Source organism: Oncorhynchus tshawytscha, linkage group LG17 (assembly GCF_018296145.1).
Source record: "Oncorhynchus tshawytscha isolate Ot180627B linkage group LG17, Otsh_v2.0, whole genome shotgun sequence".
NCBI classification, from domain to species: Eukaryota; Metazoa; Chordata; class Actinopteri; order Salmoniformes; family Salmonidae; genus Oncorhynchus; species Oncorhynchus tshawytscha.
This window is the reverse complement of record NC_056445.1, coordinates 21,467,704-21,489,883: the sequence shown is the minus strand read 5'-3', so window position 1 is coordinate 21,489,883 and position 22,180 is coordinate 21,467,704. Positions and strand designations below refer to the sequence as shown.

General features: G+C 44.2%; 1 protein-coding gene across 3 annotated transcripts in view; it reads left to right on the top strand.

Moving 5' to 3' along the window:
• The window catches only part of LOC112217061 (myotrophin), a 36,215-nt gene extending 14,321 nt beyond the window's left edge, over nt 1–21,894 (top strand). Inside the window, exons 1-5 of one of the 3 annotated variants that reach the window (XM_024377311.2) lie at nt 2,181–2,340; nt 2,472–2,572; nt 9,184–9,297; nt 10,929–11,012; nt 20,584–21,894. In XM_024377311.2, the coding sequence (XP_024233079.2) occupies nt 2,504–2,572; nt 9,184–9,297; nt 10,929–11,012; nt 20,584–20,670 (354 nt within the window). In that variant the 5' untranslated portion in view covers nt 2,181–2,340; nt 2,472–2,503 and the 3' untranslated portion in view covers nt 20,671–21,894. Of the gene's footprint in view, nt 1–2,180; nt 2,573–9,183; nt 9,298–10,928; nt 11,013–20,583 lie in introns of those variants that run through there. The other 2 variants (XM_042300409.1, XM_042300408.1) reach the window with 2 other exon arrangements.
• Nucleotides 21,895–22,180: the final 286 nt, after the last annotated feature.

Sequence of the window (22,180 nt, the reverse complement as noted above, 5' to 3'; positions counted from 1 at the left end):
TGAGATCTTCCTATAGCCTTGAACATCTCTTATCTTGGCCTTGCCCCTTCACACTGATTGACATTAACCTTTGATAAAATGTTCAATCTACTATCATCAGTGGCTATTTTGACCCATCGGGAGCTTGGTTTAGTCCTGATGTGTTTTTATTAACCTGTGGGTTCAGCAGACCTGGTATCTATTAGTTCCATTGAATAGTATGAGGGAGGTAATGGAAATTGTCATGGAGTGAAGAGCAGATGCCAGGAGATGGGATGTTACTTACTCTCTACCACCCAGAGCCAGTCACACTCCTCTGGGCTGACTGAGTGATGAAAGGAGCTGTTACACCACATGCCTTACAGACCCCAAACTAACGAAATTATTTGTCTGGGCCGAGCCTTTCCAGTAAAATAAAGCTCTGTATCAGTTTTGCTTGAACTATAGACATTTGAGTAGTGTGAAAAGGGTAACTGACAGCTGATCTGGGAGACGGAAGGATGACACGAGGGAGAAAGAATGGCGCTAAGAACAAACTGTACAAACCAACATTTGTGAAATATAAGTGGAGTACTTTCTCCTAAGAGTCAACTACAGGAGAGATAGTTACATGTTCCTCTCCTGTCTTCCACCCAGAGGGAGTGGACACTCTGTGTTACGTGCCTCGTTGCTCCTGAGTGGCACAGTGGTCTAAGGCACTGCATCTCAAGTGCTAGAGGCGTCACTACAGACCCTGGTTCGAATCCAGGCTGTATCACAAGTGGCCGTGATTGAGAGTCCCGTAGGACTGAGCACAATTGGCCCAAGTGGCCGTGATTGAGAGCCCAAGTGGCCGTGATTGAGAGTCCCGTAGGACAGAGCACAATTGGCCCAGCATCGTCCGGGTTAGGGTTTGGCCAGGGTAGGCTGTCATTGTAAATAAGGACTTGTTCTTAACTGACTTAATAAATAAAAGGACAGAGCTCTGTCTAGCTATGCTCTCCAGAGCAGAGCACCACTGAAGTCAGGGGTGGCCGGCAGGTAACCTAGTGGTTAGAGCATTCGGCCAGTAACCGAAAGATTGCTTGTTCAAATCCCGGAGCTGACAAGGTAAATATCTGCCCCTGAACATGGCAGTTAATCAACTGTTCCTTGGCCTTCATTGTAAATAAGAATGTGTTCTTAACTGACTTGACAAGTTAAATAAAGGGGGGAGTCAGTGATTATGGATTTGAGTGTGGAGATGGATCAACTGAAGTTGAAGATCCCCAGTATCTGTGATGCATGCCATTTGGTGAGATGCAGAATCAGTGTTTAGCGTGAGACTGAGGAGACCCTGTCTATCCTTGCTATTGAGTGTTTGCCTGATAAAGTCATGCTTGGATATGTTAGTTATCCCATGAGAGTTTTTGTGGGTGTCAAGGTTATGGTCATGTTGCAGCAGTGTGTGGGAGGGACATTCTGAGGTGTGGGAAGTGTGCAGGAGGACATGGGACAAAGGAAAGTGTAGTTTCAGAGGGAAAAGTAGGGTGTTTCAATGTTGAGTCTATGTTGCTGGGGATCATGTGCGAGTGAAACAGGTTGAAGTTCCAAGGGTTTGAGCAGTGCAGAAAGTGACATATGCTGAGGCAGTGAGGAAAGTAGAGGATGAGGGGCAAAGAGTAAGGGATTATGAGAGAATACCAGTAAGTAGTAGGGCAGGAATTAACTGTACAGCACATATGAAAAGGAACGGAAGTCGCAGAAGATAAAGTAGTAGCAACAGCAGAAAAGTGATTGGGAGTGAAAGATTTTACTGTAGAATAGGTACAGGAGATATTGAAAGAAGGAGTCCTGTCCTCCCAAGCAAGTGGCCAGGAGTAGGAACTGTTAGAGAACAGTAGTGGGATAGGGGGGTGTTTTGATTTTATAGGCGCAGGGTTAATGGGCGTTGCAAATTGTATTTTTCCAGTTCACATTTCCATATATTTGTTGTTGTTGTTGTCACAAATGTGGAATTCACATTCCGAACTGTGAGAAAGGCTGCAATACTGAAAAAAACGTCTCGTCAGGCGGAAATTCACACGAAGAAGATCTGCGTTCTCGGGTCGTCACTAGTTACCACAGCCACAAATTCATAAACCCCGCTCATTTCTACAATTTATCTTGAACCTAACCTTAACTACACTTATAACATTATGCCTAACCCTAAACTTGTTTTTTAGAGTTAATTGTTTAGATATAGACAATTTTGACCAGATTTTGGCAAGCCGACTGAAAAAAAGTTAACTTCCGGATGTGCGGCATCGGAAACGCTTCACGAGAGAAAGGCGGACCCCTCCTCTACTGTCCTTTCTTTGAAACTTTATTTTTTAACAATTGCCTGCAGTCTAGAAGTACCAGGTGTTCAATTTGGAAAATTATTTAATTAATGTAACACTGCAAATGTTATAGACGTCTTTCCCTTTACTACTGAGAGATCTGTCAAGCATTGCTTGCCTAGAGAGAAGTTTGACAGCTGACTTTTTCAACAGGGAAGCCGCAGTGAACTGTTGAACACAAGAAAATGGGGGATAAAGAATTGATGTGGGCCTTGAAAAATGGAGACCTGGACGAGGTTAAGACCTTAATGAAGGTACGATATACTGTAGATGACCTACTCGCAAATCAGGCTAGTAAGTGTGCTATCTAGCGAACAATAGCTAGCTATGTTTTGTCTGTATAGCTAGCAAACGTCGTTAGCTAGCTATGGCGTTGCAAGGTTAGCTAGGTAGCTAACTTTCATAGCTAGCTTAGCATGCATACATTAGCTAACAATCCGTTCACTCAACTATCACAAACTCATTGTAGTTAGCTAGCTAGAAGGTTTGCTTTTACAAACGTTTGTAACAATCGCTAGCTATATTGGGTAGATTGGATAGGTAGCGCTAGCCAAGTAATTTACCATACTAGATAGATAAATGGCTAGCTAGCTACGTTGCATCCCCACTGCAACAACTTGTCATCTGATTCAATCGGTGTGTCTGTTTACTATTGCCTAATGAAAGACAATTTCTGCAGGCAAGCATATATATATATATATATGGTCAAGTACCTAGCTAACGTAAACTACGTATTTAGCTAGATAGTTGGCTCCTGCTTGAGAATCAGTTATGCTTGGTTTTAGCAAGCAGTCTGTAACTAGCTATAGCCAGATCCACTTGTCCGTGTTGTGACAGCTAGCGTGAAGTGGGCGGGTGTCAAAGAGCTTTGTTGCAAGGCAGATCTATCTAGATGGCTGGCTTGCTAACTTCATGGTGTTGAAAACATTAAGTAGGCCTAATCGTACTACGTGTCTGCTTTGAATGAGGATGTTCAGGGAAACTGTTCAAATTATTATCATTCAGCCTCCATACTGAGGCTCACTAATTTTCAGGCCACACCTATACAATTTTTAGAGCACTGACACATTAGCTATTGGTCTGTAAACTGGTCATCTTTAGCCACTAACTTATTTAGTCCAATTCTAGACATGAAATAGGCTCTGAAACTTCAATGATTCATATTTGAATTACACTTCAATGGTGGCAGTCGTTTTGTAGGCGTCTCCTTGAAATAGATTGGCTGTGTGCCTAGGGTTGTTGTTCTGTTGGAAGGTTAACCTTCACCCCAGTCTGAGGTCCTGAGCGCTCTGGAGCAGGTTTTCATCAAGGATCTCTCTGTACTTTGCTCTGTTCATCTTTGCCTCGATCTTGACCAGTCTCCCATTCCCTGCCGCTGAAAAACATCACCACAACATGATGCTGCCACCACCATGGTTCACCGTCGGGATGGTGCCAGGCTTCCTCCAGACACGACGCTGGGCATTCAGACCAAAGGGTACAATGCTGGTTTCATCAGACCAGAGAATCTTGTTTCTGAGGGTCCTTTAGGGCTGCCATGGGCCTTGTAAAAACATTATTTTTTTCACTGAGGTTTGCCTTTTGTCTGACTACCATAAAGCCCTGATTGGTGAAGTGCTGCATAGATGATTGACCTTCTGGAAGGTTCTCCCATTTCCACAGAGGAGCTCTGAGTGACCATCGGGTTCTTGGTCACCTCCCTGACCAAGGCCGTCCTCCCCCGATTGTTCAGTTTGGTTGGGCAGTCAGCTCTAGGAAGAGTCTAGGTGGTTCCAAACTTCCATTTTCAAGAATGATGGAAGCCACTGTCTGAATACATATGTAAATAAGGTATTCATATTTTTTATTTTAATACAGTTGCAAAAATTTCTAGCCCTATTTTTGCTTTGTCATTATGGGGTATTGAGTAATTTAATTCATTTTAGAATAAGGCTGGAATGTAACAATGTGGAAAAGGGGTGAGGGTTTGACTACTTTTTTCAAATGCACAGTACATAAGGTGTCTAATCATTGGATCTTTCTGTAAAGTACCTGAAAGTAATACTGAAACATGGCTTGTGGTTTCAGGTTTAGCCAGTATGGTGTAGGTTGAAAACCTTTAAAATAACTGTGGTTCAACTTGTTGAAAGCCTAACCACACTGATGAATCGGTAGGCCTGTAGAGCTCTTTTTATGCATTTGGTTTAGACTGTAGGCTAGGAGCTAGACAATCAGACCTCTATTCTTTATAGCTAATCAACTGATACATACACGTAGGTTGGAGTCATTAAAACTCATTTTTCAGCCACTCCACAAATTTCTTGTTAACAAACTATAGTTTTGGCAAGTCGATTTGTACATCTACTTTGTGCAACAATTGTTTACAGACCGATTAATTCACTGTATCACAATTCCAGTGGGTCAGAGGTTTACATGCACTAAGTTGACTGTTCCTTTTAAACAGCTTGGACATTTTCAGAGAATTATGTCATGGCTTTAGAAGCTTCTAATAGGCTATTTGACGTCAATTGGAGGAGTACCTGTGGATGTATTTCAAGGCCTACCTTCAAACTCAGTGCCTCTTTGCTTGACATCATGGGAAAATCAAAAGAAATCAGCCAAGACCTCAGGAGAAAAAAAATTGTAGACCTCCACAAGTCTGGTTCATCCTTGGGATCAATTTCCAAGCCCCTGAAGGTACCATGTTCATTTGTACAAACAATGGTATGCAAGTATAAACACCATGGGACCACGCAGCTGTCATACCGCTCAGGAAGGAGACGTGTTCTGTCTCCTAGAGATGAAGGTACTTTGGTGCAAATCAATCCCAGAACAACAGCAAAGGAACTTGTGAAGTTACTGGAGGAAACCGGTACAAAAGTATCTATATCTGCAGTAAAACGAGTCCTATATTGACATAACCTGAAAGGCCGCTCAGCAAGGAAGAAGCCATTGCTCCAAAACCCCCATTAAAAAAGCCAGACTACGGTTTGCAACTGCACATGGGGACAAATATCGTGTTCTGGGGGTGCTTTGCTGCAGGAGGGACTGGTGCACTTCACAAAACAGATGTCAGGAAAATGATGTGGCTATATTGAAGCAACATCTCAAGACATCAGTCAGGATGTTAAAGCTTGGTTGCAAATGGGTCTTCCAAATGGACAATGATCTCAAGCATACTTCCAAAGTTGTGGCAAAATGGCTTAAGGACAACAAAGTCAAGGTATTTTTTTGAGTGGCCGTCACAAAGCCCTGACCTCAATCCTATAGAAAATTTGTGTGCAGAACTGAAAAAGCATGTGCGAGCAAGGAGGCCTACAAAACCTGACTCAGTTACACAAGCTCTGTCAGGAGGAATGGGCCAACATTCACCCAACTTATTGTGGGAAGCTTGTGGAAGGCTACCCAATACGTTTGGCACAAGTTAAACAATTTGAAGGCAATGCTACCAAATACAAGTTGAGTATATGTAAACTTCTGAACCACTGGGAATGTGATGAAAGAAATAAAAGCTGAAATAATTCTCTCTCCTATTATTCTGACATTTCACAGTGGTGATCCGAACTAACCTAAGACAGGTAATTCTTACTAGTATTAAATGTCAGGAATGGTGGGAAAACAATTTAAATGTATTTGGCTAAGGTGTATGTAAACTTCTGACTTCAACTGTAGGTCTAACTTCTGTGAAATAGCCTAGCCCTGAACATTTCTGGTCAGTATTTAGGCTCTGCTTTCCTTTTCAGCTTTTGGTAATAGTCTAATCAATGTCAGAGGTATGGCTATTTCTTTACTGATTTTGGCAAGCAAGAACATTAATAAAGCACTCATATTGATCCCAAAGGCTGTGTTTACACAGGCAACCCAATTCTGATCTTTTGCCACTAATTAGTGCTAAGGCCAATCATATCAGATGTTTTGCCAGTAATTGACCAAAAGATCAGAATTGGGCTGCCTGTGTAAATCCAGCCCAATCATCTCAGATTACAATTAAGTTGCAGTAGGATGCAAATGTTTCAGATATGGGCCATTCAAATTGCAGGGATGGGTTTTTCCGCCCGTTGCCAAAGATTTTTCAAAAGCAGGCAGCTCCTAGACACTTCATATTGTACATATTAGACTGTGATCCACTGTGGTTTCCCTTATCCCTCAACCCTAATGAAACCATTTAAATTAGGCCCCGTGTCACCCAGCTCCTGGAGGTAATATTTGAAAACTATTAGAACGGGGATGAGATTCCATCATGCCTAATGGATTCACTTGGATTGGTTGTAAAATGGAGTGGAATCCATTTCCCACTGTTTTCCTTGACCTTCAGGCGAATTGTGATACAGGGGAGCATGCCAGAGGCAGACCAGTGGGGCTCTGGGTGATTGGTGCATATAGCCAGTCATACAGCTAGTGGCGAGAGCGGTTTGCCTACACACATCACTGTTGGGGAAAGCCGTTATGTTTGTCATATGTATTCATAAACTCAGCAAAAAAAGAAATGTCCCTTTTTCAGGACCTTGTCTTTCAAAGATAATCTATAAAAAAAAATTGAAAATATCTTCATTGTAAAGGGTTTGAACACTGTTTCCCATGCTTGTTCAATGAACCATAAACAATTAATGAACATGCACCTGTGGAACGGTCTTTAGGAAACTAACAGCTTAGACTTGGGGCGGCAGTGTAGCCTAGTGACTAGTAACCGAAAGGTTGCAAGTTCAAATCCCCGAGCTGACAAGGTACAAAATCTGTCGTTCTGCCCTTGAACAGGCAATTAACCCACTGTTCCTAGGCAGTCATTGAAAATAAGAATTTGTTCTTAACTGACTTGCCTAGTAAAATAAAGGTTAAAAAAAAAGAAAAAAAAAAGACTGTAGGCAATTAAGGTCACAGTTATGAAAACTTAGGACACTAAAGAGGCCTTTCCACTGACTCTGGAAAAACACAAAGAAAGATGCCCAGGGTCCTTGCTCATCTGCGTGAACGTCCCTTAGGCATGCTGCAAGGAGGCATGAGGACTACAGATGTGCCCAGGGCAATAAATTGCAATGTCCGTACTGAGAGACGCCTAAGACAGCGTTACAGGGAGACCGGATGGACAGCTGATCGTCCTCTCCAGTGACAGACCACGTGTAACAACACCTGCACAGGATCGGTACATCTGAACATCACAACTGTGGGACAGGTACAGGATGGCAACAACCACTGCCCGAGTTACACCAGGTATGCACAATCCCTCCATCAGTGCTCAGACTGTCCGCAATAGGCTGAGAGAGGCTGGACTGAGGGCTTGTAGGCCTTTTGTAAGGCAGGTCCTTACCAGACATCACCGGCAACAATGTCGCCTATGGGCACAAACCCACCGTCGCTGAACCAGACAGGACTGGCAAAAAGTGCTCTTCACTGATGAGTCACGGTTTTGTCTCACAAGGGGTCATGGTCATATTCGTGTTTATCGTCGAAGGGATGAGCATTACACCGAGGCCTGTACTCTAGAGCGGGATCGATGTGGAAGGTCTGTCATGGTCTGGGGCTGTGTGTCACAGCATCATTGGACTGAGATTGTCATTGCAGGCAATCTCAATGCTGGCCATTACAGGGAAGACATCCTTCTCCCTAATGTGCTACCCTTCCCGCAGGCTCATCCTGACATGACCCTCCAGCATAACAATGCCATACTGCTCGTTCTGTGCTTGATTTCCTGCAAGACCGGAATGTCAGTGTTCTGCCAAGGCCAGCGAAGAGCCCAGATCTCAATCCCATTGAGCACATCTGGGACCTGTTGGATCGGAGGGTGAGGGCTAGGGCTGGCAAATCTGGTGCAGTCCATGAGGAGATGCACTGCAGTACTTAATGCAGCTGATGGCCACACCAGATACTGACTTGATTTTTGACCCCCCTTTGTTCAGGGACACATTATTCCATTTCTGTTAGTCACATGTCTGTGGAACTTGTTCAGTTTGTCTGTTTAATCTTATGTTCATACACGTATTTGCTTAAAATAAACGCAGTCGACAGTGAGAGGACGTTTCTTTTTTTGCTGAGTTTATTTGAACTGCAGGAAGGGCAAATAGCATCTGCAGCTGCTGTCTCAGTTTATCTAATAGGAACCTTTTATAACCAGGCTACATTAGCCTAACTCATGCGAGAGTAGAGAGGAACTTGTAAACTCTGATTACAACACATGGATTGACCATAAGCTACATTTACCTGAGCTATGGAGACCTATCAAGCTTCAGAAATCCAATGAATTGCAGCAACGGCATCCATTGGATCACTGTGCTATCTTGCCTAAGCTTTTGAGAGCAGGTGAGTGGTGCGAGCATTATCCAAAGCCTGTCTGTAACCTCCTCTGAGCCAGATTGATTATCACTCCCGGCCGGCACAGCCAAAGACTAGCCCAGACCCTGACCCTTCCCCTGATGGCCTCGTTGCCTTAGGGCCGATCCGCGGTAGTGGAATTATGCGGAGACTCAAACAAAAACCATTGATTTCAAAGTTTGACAAACCATACAACTCTATGCACAAGGACTTGCCTACTCTTAACAATTTCCACTGAACATTTTACAAAAACACATTTTACAGAAACTATGCATAAACAAAGTTTGGTAACTTGGGGACATTACTGTAATTCCAGACTTTGCATCAAGTTTTTTTGTTAGTGTAAATTGAATTTACTGTGGAAATTGTTTGAAGTCGTCATTGTGCATAGAGCTGTATGATTTTGTTAAACTTTGAAATCAATGGTTTTAGTTTGGCATACATTTTAAAGTGAAAAATCTGAGTCTGCTGGAGGCCAACACAGAGACGAAGGATAGCCATGCACTCTCAACTCTCTTGATACAGGAGGGGAAGTTGTGTCAGTGATGAGGGTGTCTTAACTGTGTTTTTTAATTTTTAGGATGAGGATGTGAACAGGACCCTGGAGGGTGGCAGGAAGCCCCTGCACTATGCTGCTGATTGTGGCCAGGCTGAGATGCTGGAGTTCCTCCTCTCCAAGGGAGCAGATGTCAACGTAAGAGCTGCTAGTGGCAATGCGGCTATCAATATAGGCCTACTGCTGTTATACACTTATTAGAATACTGCTGTCGATATAGGTCCTACTGCTGTTATACACTTATTAGAATACTGCTGTCGATATAGGTCCTACTGCTGTAATATTAGTATTTAACAGCAGCATTCTAATATCAGTCCCTGTGGAAGAAGGCTGTGGTGGTGGGCCTCTGTCACCGATCTGCTTACGTTAGAGATCAGTTATTACTGATGACCAAGGAGGAAGGAATGATGCGTTTTCCCATTTTGTGTTTGCATTAATTTGCTTATTGAATGGTACCAGAGAACAAGTCCCTTGTTCTGTATCCACTCCTACAATGCTTCCACTATAGTCAACCACATACTGTAATAATGACCGAGACGGCAGGTAGCCTAGTGGTTGGAGCGTTGGGCCAGTAACCGAAAGGTTGCTAGATCGAATCCCCAAACTGACAAGGTAAAAATCTGTCGTTCTGCCCCTGAACAAGGCAGTTAATAACCCACTGTTCCTAGGCCGTCATTGAAAATAAGAATTTGTTCTTAACCGACTTGCCTAGTTAAATAAATAAAAAACGACTCAGACTGACATGACTTAACTACTGTAGACTCTGCTAGTGTTCAGACCTGTAGAGTGGGTAAGATCTATGTTTGGACCAATGGGATTCCTCTTTTTATAAGGGACTTGTCATTCTCCTGAAGCCATCTCCCCCATCAATTCCCTCAGAGCAGCAAAGACTAACTGACCACATAGTCTGTCAGAAAGCTCCCATGAGCCTCAGGCCATTACCACACTGCAGTGGAGGGAATCGATCTGCTTTTACAATGGGATTGAGTAGAGTGATGGTTGTGGCATTTACAAGTTAGGGAAGGGGACCTTTATTGTATTGTACAGTTCCACACTAGTATCTTTCTAGGTAGCCTTGGTGTGCAACTATTCTTAATATCATTAGAAATACTTAACCTTATTCGAAGCTGTACTTTGGTCTCAATCCCCTCAGGCCCTCAATAATGCAACAAAATGAACGTGCTTATGGGTGTCACTGACCCAAGACGTTATAGTTAGTTTCACACAGAGACACGTGTTGACCGTTCAGGCGATACTTGCTAGAACTGGAAGTTCTGACCTTAATGTACCTGTGTGAATTTGAAGGGCTTGTTAACTAGGCCCAACTCTCACTGCACACAGTCTGTAGATCCATGTCCTCTCCCAACCTCCCTTATCTGCCTCATGGTCTGATCAACACACTTGTCATTCCCTCCAACAACCATCAGTCTGGCTGTTACACTATTTTGCTTCCTCTAGTCTTTTATCACTAACCCCCCCCACACACACAGAATGTGTAACTCTTTCTCTCTTCCCCAGTCCCTTCAGATAAGGGGCCCCAGCCAGGGCTCCTGAAACAGGGGAGATAAATAGTGGCAGAGTGGGTTTCCTTTATTATTCATTGATGTGATAAGGAGAGAAATAAAAGCGCTCCCTCTGAGTTATTTCCTCTGATAACGAGAGTGCCCTTGTGTTGGAGGCAGGGACGACTGGTCTGCTGATGTATGGTGCCTGTCCACGCACAAACCCGCCCACTCTCTTTTTCTCACACTTTCTTTGGTCTCCCACAGGCCCCAGACAAACATGGTATCACTCCGCTGCTCTCTGCCACGTACGAGGGTCACCTGACCTGTGTCAAGATCCTGCTAGAAAAGGTAACGCCGCACACACATGCACAGAGCTGTCTTTACCCTTGTCAGAGCCATTTCTGTGTTGGAAGTTGTGTGTGATGTGTAACTGCTGCTGAGGGGAACTCCTGTATGACAAAGGACTACAATGAAGGCTGAATGTTCAGTGACTGTCTGGTCCTGCCTCCCCAAACCTTCTGTTCTGTGTGGAGGGAGCTGGAATGTTCCCAGACCTCATCACACAGCACTGCTGCTGTTTGTTCCTATCCCACTAGCTAGCTCCACACACACACACACCTCTCGCTCAGCTCTGGAACACTGAGATGATGATGATCCAGAGGCTGAATGTGACACCTCTGTAGTTAGGAGGAGTGGTGGTGCGGTGCCAACACTTCTCCTGGACACCAAGGAGCTGCTTTTACAGTCCTGTAATGCAGCCATTTTGGATTCATACAATCAGATGAAGTGATCTTTGTCGAATTATTAAAAACATCTTACGCATAGTACCTAGTAACTACTATCACAGTGCAGTCGTAGAGCAGTGATTTTTCAGACCCTGTTTGTTTGATGCAGAACTGTGTGCATACAGGACATGATTTGGGCACTGCCTTGTGGAGGAGTCAGTCACTCACTGTGTTGTGTTTTCATTCAGCTCACGTTTTCCCAGCTGCTATCATGGCGTGCCGACTTAGTGAGGTACCTGTGGTGCAGCCACATAGAAATTACAGATGTCTCTGTTCTCTAATAGTAAGCCCTGTGGAGGCTTATATCACTTTCCCCTCTCTCTCTCCCCCTCTCCCTGCCTCCCTCTGAAAACGTGCCAAACTGCTGTGAAATGGATGCAACCCCCCCCCCTCACTCGTAGCTGCACAGCACAAAGGGTAGAAGCACAATATGGACATTTTCGTTACCTCGTGAATGTGCCTTTTTTATGTCAGTACAATTACAAATTGCTTTCATAAAACGTGTGTGTAATATATAGGTGTGTACACACATCAAATTTATTTATATAGCCCTTACATCAGCTGATGTCTCAAAGTGCTGTACAGAAACCCAGCCTAAAACCCCAAACCGCAAGCAATGCAGGTGTAGAAGCACGGTGGCTAGGAAAAACTCCCTAGAAAGGCCAAAATCTAGGAAGAAACCTAGAGGAACCAGACTATGAAGGGTGGCCAGTCCTCTTCTGGATGTGACGGGTGGAGATTATAACAGAACATGGCCAAGATGTTCAAATGTTTATAAATGACCAGCATGGTCAAATAATATTAATCACAGTGAACAGGTCAGGGTTCCATAGCCGCAGGCAGAACAGTTGAAACTGTAGCAGCAGCACGGCCAGGTGGACTGGGGACAACAAGGAGTCATTAGGTCCTCCAAGAGAAAGAGAGCGTACTTAAATTCACACAGGACACCGGATAAGACAGGAGAAATACTCCAGATATAACAGACTGACCCTAGCCCCCCGACACACAAACTACTGCAGCATAAATCCTGGAGGCTGAGACAGGAGGGGTCAGGAGTCACTGTGGCCACATCCGATGATACCCCCGGACAGAGCCAAACGGGCAGGATATAACCCCACCCACTTTGCCAAAGCACAGCCCCCACACCACTAGAGGGTTATCTTTAACCACCGACTTACCATCCTGAGACGAGGCTGAGTATAGCCCACAAAGATCTCCGCCACAGCACAACCCAAGGGGGTGGCACCATCCCAGACAGGAAGACCACGTCAGTGACTCAACCCAGTCCAGTGACGCACCCCTCCTAGGGACGGCATGGAAGAACACCAGTAAGCCAGTGACTCAGTCCCTGTAATAGGGTTAGAGGCAGAGAATCCCAGATACATACATGTATGTATGTATGTGTATATATATATTTACACACACACACACGCGTATGCCTCAGCATTTGTACGTGGATGGATTTAGTTTGTGTTTTTGACTGTGACAGTGGAAACCAACAGGCTAATATTTCCAGTGGGTAAGCAGCTGTCTTCTCCCAGCCAGGCTACATGAGGCAGGGTACATGAAAGCACCGTGCCACGCTTCTCCGGGAGTTGCGTAGGCGGTCCTCCCTCACCGAGTGAGCCAGCGCCACAGCGGTTAAGGGACTTACCCGTGACGGGACCACCAAAACACGCTGCCACTTGCCTGTGTCCAACCTCCAAGTGGCGCCCCTCTTTTTATCCTACGGACATGACCCTCCACGTAAATCGCCCGGCACCAACATTACTGGGAGTGGACACCTCTTATGGAGAGGACACAGTTACGATGCATGAAGAGACAGAGAGAGAGGTATATAGATTGAACCAGATCACCTCGTAGGGAGGGGATAGTCTGAGAGCCATGCATCAGCAATTGAAACTCCTTCAGGCAAATATGAGAATGTGTAATTTGTCATCAGGCGAAGGCAGTCCCGGGTCGCCACCAGCCAAGGGGTTAGGCCCGAAGCGGAGTGCAAGGAGAGATGAGTCGCCGCTTCACACCACAGCAGCCTGATGGCTCCTTTCAGCCAGAAGCAGCAGGACTGGAGCACTGAAGCACTTTCTCTCTGGCCCTCTCTTTACCCACGCTGTTATTACAAGAGCAACAGCAGGCCAGTGCTTGAATGTCAACTCATTGATTCATGTCCGCTCGTTTATTCAGCTTTAAGAAACATTCAGAGGAGTCTGATACTGCATCGGTAGTCCACTACTACCAGGATGTATGATTCATGATAACTCAAGTTTTCACTCTGGACAAAATGCTTGATAGTCTTGGAAGTGTGCCCCTGAGCTGACCTCTGACTGCCCCCAGGTGGATTCCTGCATTATCGAAGGCCTGTTAACCCTGTGTCTGACCCTAACCAGCCGGCAGGCTGGGGGAAGGAGAGTTGCTAACTTGACTACAGGCCAGAGAGACGGCTACCGAACAACATGAGGCTTATTAATTATGAATCAACACTGAGAAGACCTCCCTAAACAACTTCCACTCGTTTTAAAATAGATTTTTATTAACCCATCGACCCCCGGACAAAAAAATGTTTATACCGCTTTATTGCTAAGTATACATACATTGTACATACACTGTACTTGTATGTAAAGCAGTCAAAAATGCATTACAATCCCAACCCTCAGCCCATCCTATCATTCACCATAGACCACACTCTTAACAGTGGACTGTTGGCCTTTGGGTCAGGAGTATGATATTATTCAGGCTAGCCTTTTCTAGTCTCCTAGCTGCGTTAGACCTGGGGTGTAATTCGGTGACGTGAAACTTTTCAGATGGAATAAGGAACCGTGTCAGCTCTACTCGTTCTCTGGCAATCATCTGTTCTACGTCATACCTTTTCTATCTACAGAAGAATGTTCTGTAACGTTACATCCTCCTGATCAGGCCCCAGTCTACACTGCTAGGCAAGCCAGGGAATATGATTGTCTATGGGCACCGCAGAGTGAAGAATGTGTCGTGATGGATTTATCACTTGGATAAAGGGTGGGCTGGGTAACAGGAAATGAGTTAGTAGGATTGTGCAGACTACCATTTATTTCCTCCCTGTCTAAATGTAGCCTTCTGCACACCACTATGGGCATGTTGCTAGCTATAAGGGGGGAGGACTGGGGGGAGTGAGACGTGCTCGTACTGTATCGTGGATGCTATTAAGTTTCTCTCAATACTATGTTTAGTCCCAAAAGCTAACTAGCCAAGATACTTTTTCATGTGCTCTGCAATAGATGCCAGAAGTGGATTGTTGTGGACCACTGTGTGTTTTATATTTATTAGTACTACCGTTTCAGTCTTATAGTGGTTCCCGTGTAGCTCAGTTGGTAGAGCATGGCGCTTGTGGGTTCAATTCCCACGGGGACCTCTGAAAATGTATGCACTCACTACTAGAAGTAGCTCTGGATAAGAGCGCCTGTTTAAATGTAAATGTTACAGTACAGCATCCCCATCACCCTCACTGTTGTCTTACAGTACAGCATCACCCTCACTGTTGTCTTACAGTACAGCATCACCCTCACTGTTGTCTTACAGTACAGCATCGCCCTCCTTGTCCTGTTTCAGCCATCAGCACCCTGCTTGTGTTTTGGTCAAACAGCCGTCCTATCTTTTCCCACTTCTTTGAGCACAGTGCAGCCAACAAAAGTCTGTTTCTCCATCCCCATACAGATCTCTCCTTTCTTTCCTCTTCTCCCTCATTCAAGGCTATGTAAAATATGCCCCTTGAATGGCCCCCAGCCGCTTGACTGGAGTGGGCGGGTCGATGGACTCCTGTAAGCATCACATTTTATAACCAATCCTGGGGGGAGGAGGTCTGAGGGCCTGAATATGCATGAGCAGTCTGTCATTTCCACTTAATGGCATAATGAAGACTTAATGGACACCTCGGCCGAGTGGCAGACTTACCTAAACCCCTATTACTACTTACTGCACGTCACACACACCGTGGTGTTTGGCTCTCTATTTGACTGGGTCACTCTTATTCATTAGGGCTAGCATACATCTCGCTTAGTTCAGGCTGTATCACGTCTGGCTGTGATTGGGAGTCCCATAGTGCGGCGCACAATTGACCCAGCGTCGCCCGGGGTAGGCCGTCACTTGTAAATTAAGAATTTGATGTTAACTGACTTGCCTAGTTAAAGGTTAAATAAAAAAACTTGTTCCAGCCTCAATCTCTTCCTGGGTAGATGTTTGGACTGTCAGTGTTTACTTTCAGTATTCCCATTTTAGACTAGCTCATTATTCTAAGTGGAGACCAGTGGATGTCCATGGTAGATAAGATGACAACTGTAGACTTGAGGGATGGGGAGGAGGAGGCTCTCCCCCCTCTTAGTAGAGCCCAGGGAGAGGGAGAAGCTGTGTCGGTGTAAGACAATATGAGTTGGTCTTCACTGGACAATACAGCTCGCTAGCTCCAGTTAAATAATGAGTCAGGGAATGCTCATTAGATGGTGCTGGAAGGCTCCTGTATGTAGGAAGCAGCCTTCTCCCAGGTTGTTGACTAGGAGTCTTGTTGAGGTGAGCGTCAGGGGGTGAAGTGGTGCTGTTGTGTAAATGAGGCCTGTGGAGTACTGCTACGTCTGGGCCCTCCGTCCTCCTCCACCGGTACCAGCTGCTAGCTAATGACTTACCCTGAGCTAGAGAGCCTCCTCTTCCTCCTTGTTCTCTTTGCCGTCAGCCCACTAGAGCTGAGAACATGATGACCATGGAGAACACCAGGCTTGGTCACAAGATGCCTCACGAACACACCATCAACTACAGGTGTTGAGTTTTCGCTCGTTCTCTCTCACGACGTATCTGCAGATTGATGGTTTGTTTTAACCATGTTACATTTCTTTAGTGATAGTTTCATAATAGGACCAATGTTGACTTATGATTTTTCAACGCCAATACCGATCATTGGAGGAACAAAAAAAGCCGATACCGATTTAAAACGGCCTATTTTATTATTATTTTTTGTAATAATGACAATTCCAACAATACTGAATGAACACTTATTTTACCTTTAATATAATACATCAATAAAATCAATTTAGCCTTAAATAAATAATGAAACATGTTCAATTTGGTTGAAATAATGCAAAAACAAAGTGTTGGAGAAAGTGCAATATGTGCCATGTAAGAAAGCTAACGTTTAAATTCCTTGCTCAGAACATGAGAGCATATGAAAGCTGGTGGTTCCTTTTAACATGAGTCTTCAATATTCCCAGGTAAGAAGTTTTAGGTTGTAGTTATTATAGGACTATTTCCCTCTATGATTTGTATTTCATATACCTTTGACTATTGGATGTTCTTATAGGCACTTTAGTATTGCCAGTGTAACAGTATTGCTTCCGTCCCTCTCCTCACTCCTACCTGGGCTCGAACCAGGAACACGTCGACAACAGCCACCCTCGAAGCAGCGTTACCCATGCAGAGCAAGGGGAACAACTACTCCAAGTCTCAGAGCGAGTGACATTTGAAATGCTGTTAGCGCGCACCCCGCTAACTAGCTAGCCATTTCACATCGGTTACACCAGCCTAATCTTGGGAGTTGATAGGCTTGAAGTCATAAACCGCGTAATGCTTCAAGCATTGCGAAGAGCTGCTGGCAAAATGCACGAAAGTGCTGTTTGAATGAATGCTTATGAGCCTGCTGGTGCCTACCACTGCTTAAATCATAGGCTTAATTATAACATAACACACAGAAATACGAGTCTTAGTTTCCGTATTCGGCCATATTAATGACCTACCATCTCAAACAAAACATTGTATTTTTTCAGTGGAATACGGAACCGTTCCGTATTTTATCTAACGGTTGGCATCCATAAGTCTAAATATCCCTGTTACATTGCACAATCTTCAATGTTATGTCATAATTACTTAAAATTCTGACAAATTAGGCGGCCCAAACTGTTGCATATACACTGACTCTGCGTGCGATGAACGCAAGAGAAGTGATGCAATTTCACCTGGTTAATATTGCCTGCTAACCTGGATTTAATTTAGCTAAATATGCAGGTTTAAAAATATATACTTCTGTGTATTGATGTTTATGGTTAGGTACAGTCGTGCAACGATTTGCTTTTTTCCTGCAAATGTGCTGTTGTTAAATCACCCCAGTTTGGCGAAGTTGGCTGTCTTTGCTAGGAATAAATAGTCTTCACACACTTCACAACAAGCCAGGTGGCCCAAACTGCTGCATATACCCTGACTCTGTTGCAAGAGAAGTGACACAATTTTCCTAGTTAAAAGAAATTCATGATTGTTTTTTTTTATGAGATAAGTTTAATGCTAGCTAGCAACTTACCTTGGCTTCTTACTGCATTCGCGTAACAGGCGGGCTCCTCGTGAGGCAGGTGGTTAGTGTTGGACTAGTTAACCGTAAGGTTGCAAGATTGAATCCCCGAGCTGACAAGGTAAAAATCTGTCGTTCTGCCCCTGAACAAGGCAGTTTTAACCCACCGTTCCTAGGCCGTCATTGAAAATAAGAATTTGTTTTTAAGTGACTTGCGTAGTTAAATAAAGGTGTAAAAAAAAAAAAAGAATCTGCCAAATCGGTGTCCAAAAATACAGATTTCCGATTGTTATGAAAACCTGAAATCGGCGTTAATTAATCGGCCATTCCGATGAATCGGTCGACCTCTAGTTGAAACCCATACAATCTCACTAAGCCAGGTCGTCATTGAAAATAAAACTTTTTTTTCTTCGCAAAGTTGCAAAGTTACAAATAAACTCTTGAATGTAGCCTCCCCCCCAAATTAGAAATTCCTATCGAAGAGGGTATCCATCAGTCCTGTTTAATCTATGTAGCCCGTGCCCGCTCCGATGCCCCTTTTGGCAGCACACACACTCAAACACAACCTCTCTCTCACGAACCAACAATTACCCTCTTTCGCTGACACACATGCATGTATACAGTTGAAGTTTAAATATATTTGGCTGAGGTGTAAGTAAACTCAGTTTTTCACAATTCTTGACATTTAATCCTAGTAAAAATTCCCTGTCTTAGGTCAGTTAGGATCACCACTTTATTTTAAGAATATGAAATGTCAGAATTGTAGTGGAGAAAATGATTTATTTCAGCTTTTATTTCTTTCATCACATTCCCAGTGGGTCAGAAGTTTACATACACTCAATTAGTATATGGTAGCATTGCCTTAACATGGGTCAAACGTTTTGGGGAGCCTCCCACAAGCTTGCCACAATAAGTTGGGTGAATTTTGGCCCATTCCTCCTGACAGAGCTGGTTGCAGGCCTCCTTGCTCGCACACACTTTTTCAGTTCTGCCCACAAATTTTCTATAGGATTGAGGTCGGGGCTTTGTGATGGCCATTCCAATACCTTGACTTTGTTGCCCTTAAGCCATTTTGCCACAACTTTGGAAGTATGCTTTGGGTCATTATCCATTTGGAAGACCCATTTGCGACCAAGCTTTAACTTCCTGACTGATGTCTTGAGATGTTGCTTCAATATATGCACATAATTTTCCTACCTCATGATGCCATCTATTTTGTGAAGTGCACCAGTCCCTCCTGCAGCAATACACCCCCACAACATGATGCTGTCACCCCCGTGTCTCACTGTTGGGATAGTGTCCTTCGGCTTGCAAGCCTCCCATTTTTCCTCCAAACATAACGATGGTCATTATGGCCAAACAGTTATATTTTTGTTTCATCAGACCAGAGGACATTTCTCCAAAAAGTACAATCTTTGTCCCCATGTGCAGTTGCAAACCATAGTCTGGCTTTATGGGGGTTTTGGAGCAGTGGCTTCTTCCTTGCTGAGCGGCCTTTCAGGTTATATCGCTATCGGACTCGTTTTACTGTGGATATAGATACTTTTGTACTTGTGTCCTCCAGCATCTTTACAAGGTCCTTTGCTGCTGTTCTGGGATTGATTTGCACTTTTCGCACCTAAGTACATTCATCTCTAGGAGACAGAACGTGTCTCCTTCCTGAGTGGTATGACGGCTGTGTGGTCCCATGGTATTTCTACTTGCGTACTATTGTTTGTACAGATGAACGTGGTACCTTCAGGCATTTTGAATTTGCTCCCAAGGATGAACCAGACTTGTGGAGGTCTTCAGGTCTTGGCAGGTTTTTTGTTGTTTATTTTCCCATGATGTCAAGCAAAGAGGCACTGAGTTTGAAGGTAGTCCTTGAAATACGTCCACAGGTATACCTCCAATTGACTCAAATGATGTCAATTAGCCTATCAGAAGCTTCTATAGCCATGACATTATTTTCTGGAATTTCCCAACCTGTTTAAAGGCATAGTCAACTTAGTGTATGTAAACTTCTGACCCACTGGAATTGTGATCGTGAAATAATCTGTCTAAACACACAAATGCTTTTTCCAACAATTGTTTATCTCACTAAGTAGATGTCCTAACCGACTTGCCAAAACTATAAATTGTGAACAAGAAATTTGTGGAGGGGTTGAAAATGAGTTTTATTGACTCCAACCTATGTGTATGTAAACTTCCGACTTTAACCGTGTATGTGTGTGTATATCTATACATCTCTCACACACCTTCTGCCTGGCACTCAAAGTGGGTCAGGCTTTTCCACTCAATTGCGTGTTCTCGGCCCGGGCTCCGTAAGCCCCCGCTAAGAGGCTAAAGTTTGCCATTAAAGTCGTTGGTCTGGTAATGCTCGACCACTCTTCAGTTTTATCCCCCTTTGTCCGTTATTTACAGCCCTTGATGCATTCCCTTCACCCTCATTCACCTTCACTGTCTTGTCCTGAAATGTGTGTGAAACAGGGTTAGAGCAGGGCACTCCACAGCTTTGCTCATCTTGAACCTATAATGTTTGGGATGCTAGGTGATTAGTTAATCAGTGATTCTGCGCAGTGCTTTGCCGGTCCTCTTGAATGCACTTGGGGAGGGTGAGAGACACGACATCGTCAGAGTGGGTTGAGGGGGACAGGCAGGTTGGCCCACACTCTCACAGAGCATGACTGATGGGCTGAACCTGTGGCCTTCGGTAGAGGGCTAGATGGGGGTGTAGGGTGAACACTGATTCTAACCTTGGCCTGTAGTTAATTTTGAGAGAGAGGGTTCAGACTGAGGTTGAGGCCTTGATGCTCCACTCAGTTCATAATGTCTCCCTGTCATGTCTCTCTCCCCCCAGGGAGCCGACAAGGAGCGGAAAGGACCGGACGGCCAGAGCGCCTTCGAAGCTGCCGAGACCGACGCCATCAAGGCTCTCCTCAAGTGAGACGGGAGCCTAGAAGGGACAGACGGATGCAGCAGTGGTCCCCCAGACAGACAAGATGGACACACTCCTTCCCCCGACCTCTGTCTTTAGCACTGCTTTGTCTGTTTGTGGTTTTTTTGGATTTCCCTTTTTGTTTTATTTTTTTTAAGTTGTAGGGATTTTCTCTTGCCTCTTCAGTAGCCATTGACTGGATGGACTTGTCAATCATGTCTCCCTTAGGGACCAAACACTGAGGGGAAAAGCACCCAGACTTGGACCTTCCCTGAACACACAAGGATGCAATGTAAAAATTTATAGAGCTTAGCGCTTAAATATGATCGCTCTCAAGTCCTGTGTGCGCTCCTTTCACAAAGATGTTGGCAGAAAAAATGGAGACATTCAATAGTGTTCAATTTTGTGGCCTGTTTTCAATATTGTAAGACCACTTGGTTGGTTATATTCATCTTCCAAACATCAGTTGTGCTAGATGGAGAACGGTTGTAAAGATATTCTATTAGTCCAGTAAGATGGCCCCCTCTTTCCCCTGGCTGTGTGCTGTAGCTCTTCTCTGTAGACCTGACTAGCTAACTGTCCAGCGCTTCAACTGGGGGGTTTGTACTGTATGAGAGGGTAGGTCCTGTTTAGGCTGCTAATAATATTGGTTACCCACTCTCTACGTAACCCTCTACTGATAATATATCACACTAAACATTATTGACCAAGGTTACTCTAACGTATAATAATAGCGTAAATACCCCCTTGACCAATCACCATGTTGGCATTACAAAATGTATGTACAATTTTTTTTTTTGTTTTTTTGTTTTTTGAATCTGTTACTTATTAAAACATTGCTGTGTAGTGATGGCATTATGTCAACATTGACCATTATGCAATTTAGAATTGCATAATATTTTTCCCTTTGAGTGAGTTTTGAACATGTTCTGGTCTGCAATCCTTTGTTGCCGCTGTCTGTTTTCTATTAGATGAATGGGTGGGTTTAGGGTTCAAACTGTGGATCTGGGAAATGATCGTCCTCTCGCTCTCTGGGTTTGATTAACCTGCCGGCTCTGCTGCATTTCAGAACTTCCTCTGCTTCTACTGCTACGCTCTCCAAAATGGCTGCCTTCCTCTTTTGGTTGCTTTCAAATAATTACAATGCAATGAAAACAACATACAAAACGCTTTCTCTCTGGCATCGTTGTGAGGAAAAGGCTGTAAAAACTGAAATAAAAAATCTTAAAATGATTCTCTTCGTGTGGTAATCCATTGATTTTGTTTTCTGACTGAAAAGTTGATACCAGCAGTCTTTCAAATAGAAAAACACTCATTGACTCTGCTCTTAGAACGGACACTTCTGAGCGTTGAACACACTTAACTGTAATCTATATTAGTTCCTTTGTATACACGTCTCGGCGCACACTTACTTGCAAGACTGCGATCCATACTAGATGCCCTCCATCTTAATGACTTGAGTATTGCTTGTCTTTGTCAAACTGTCAGCGGCAAAGCCCTCCTCCAGCTGTGTCTGAGC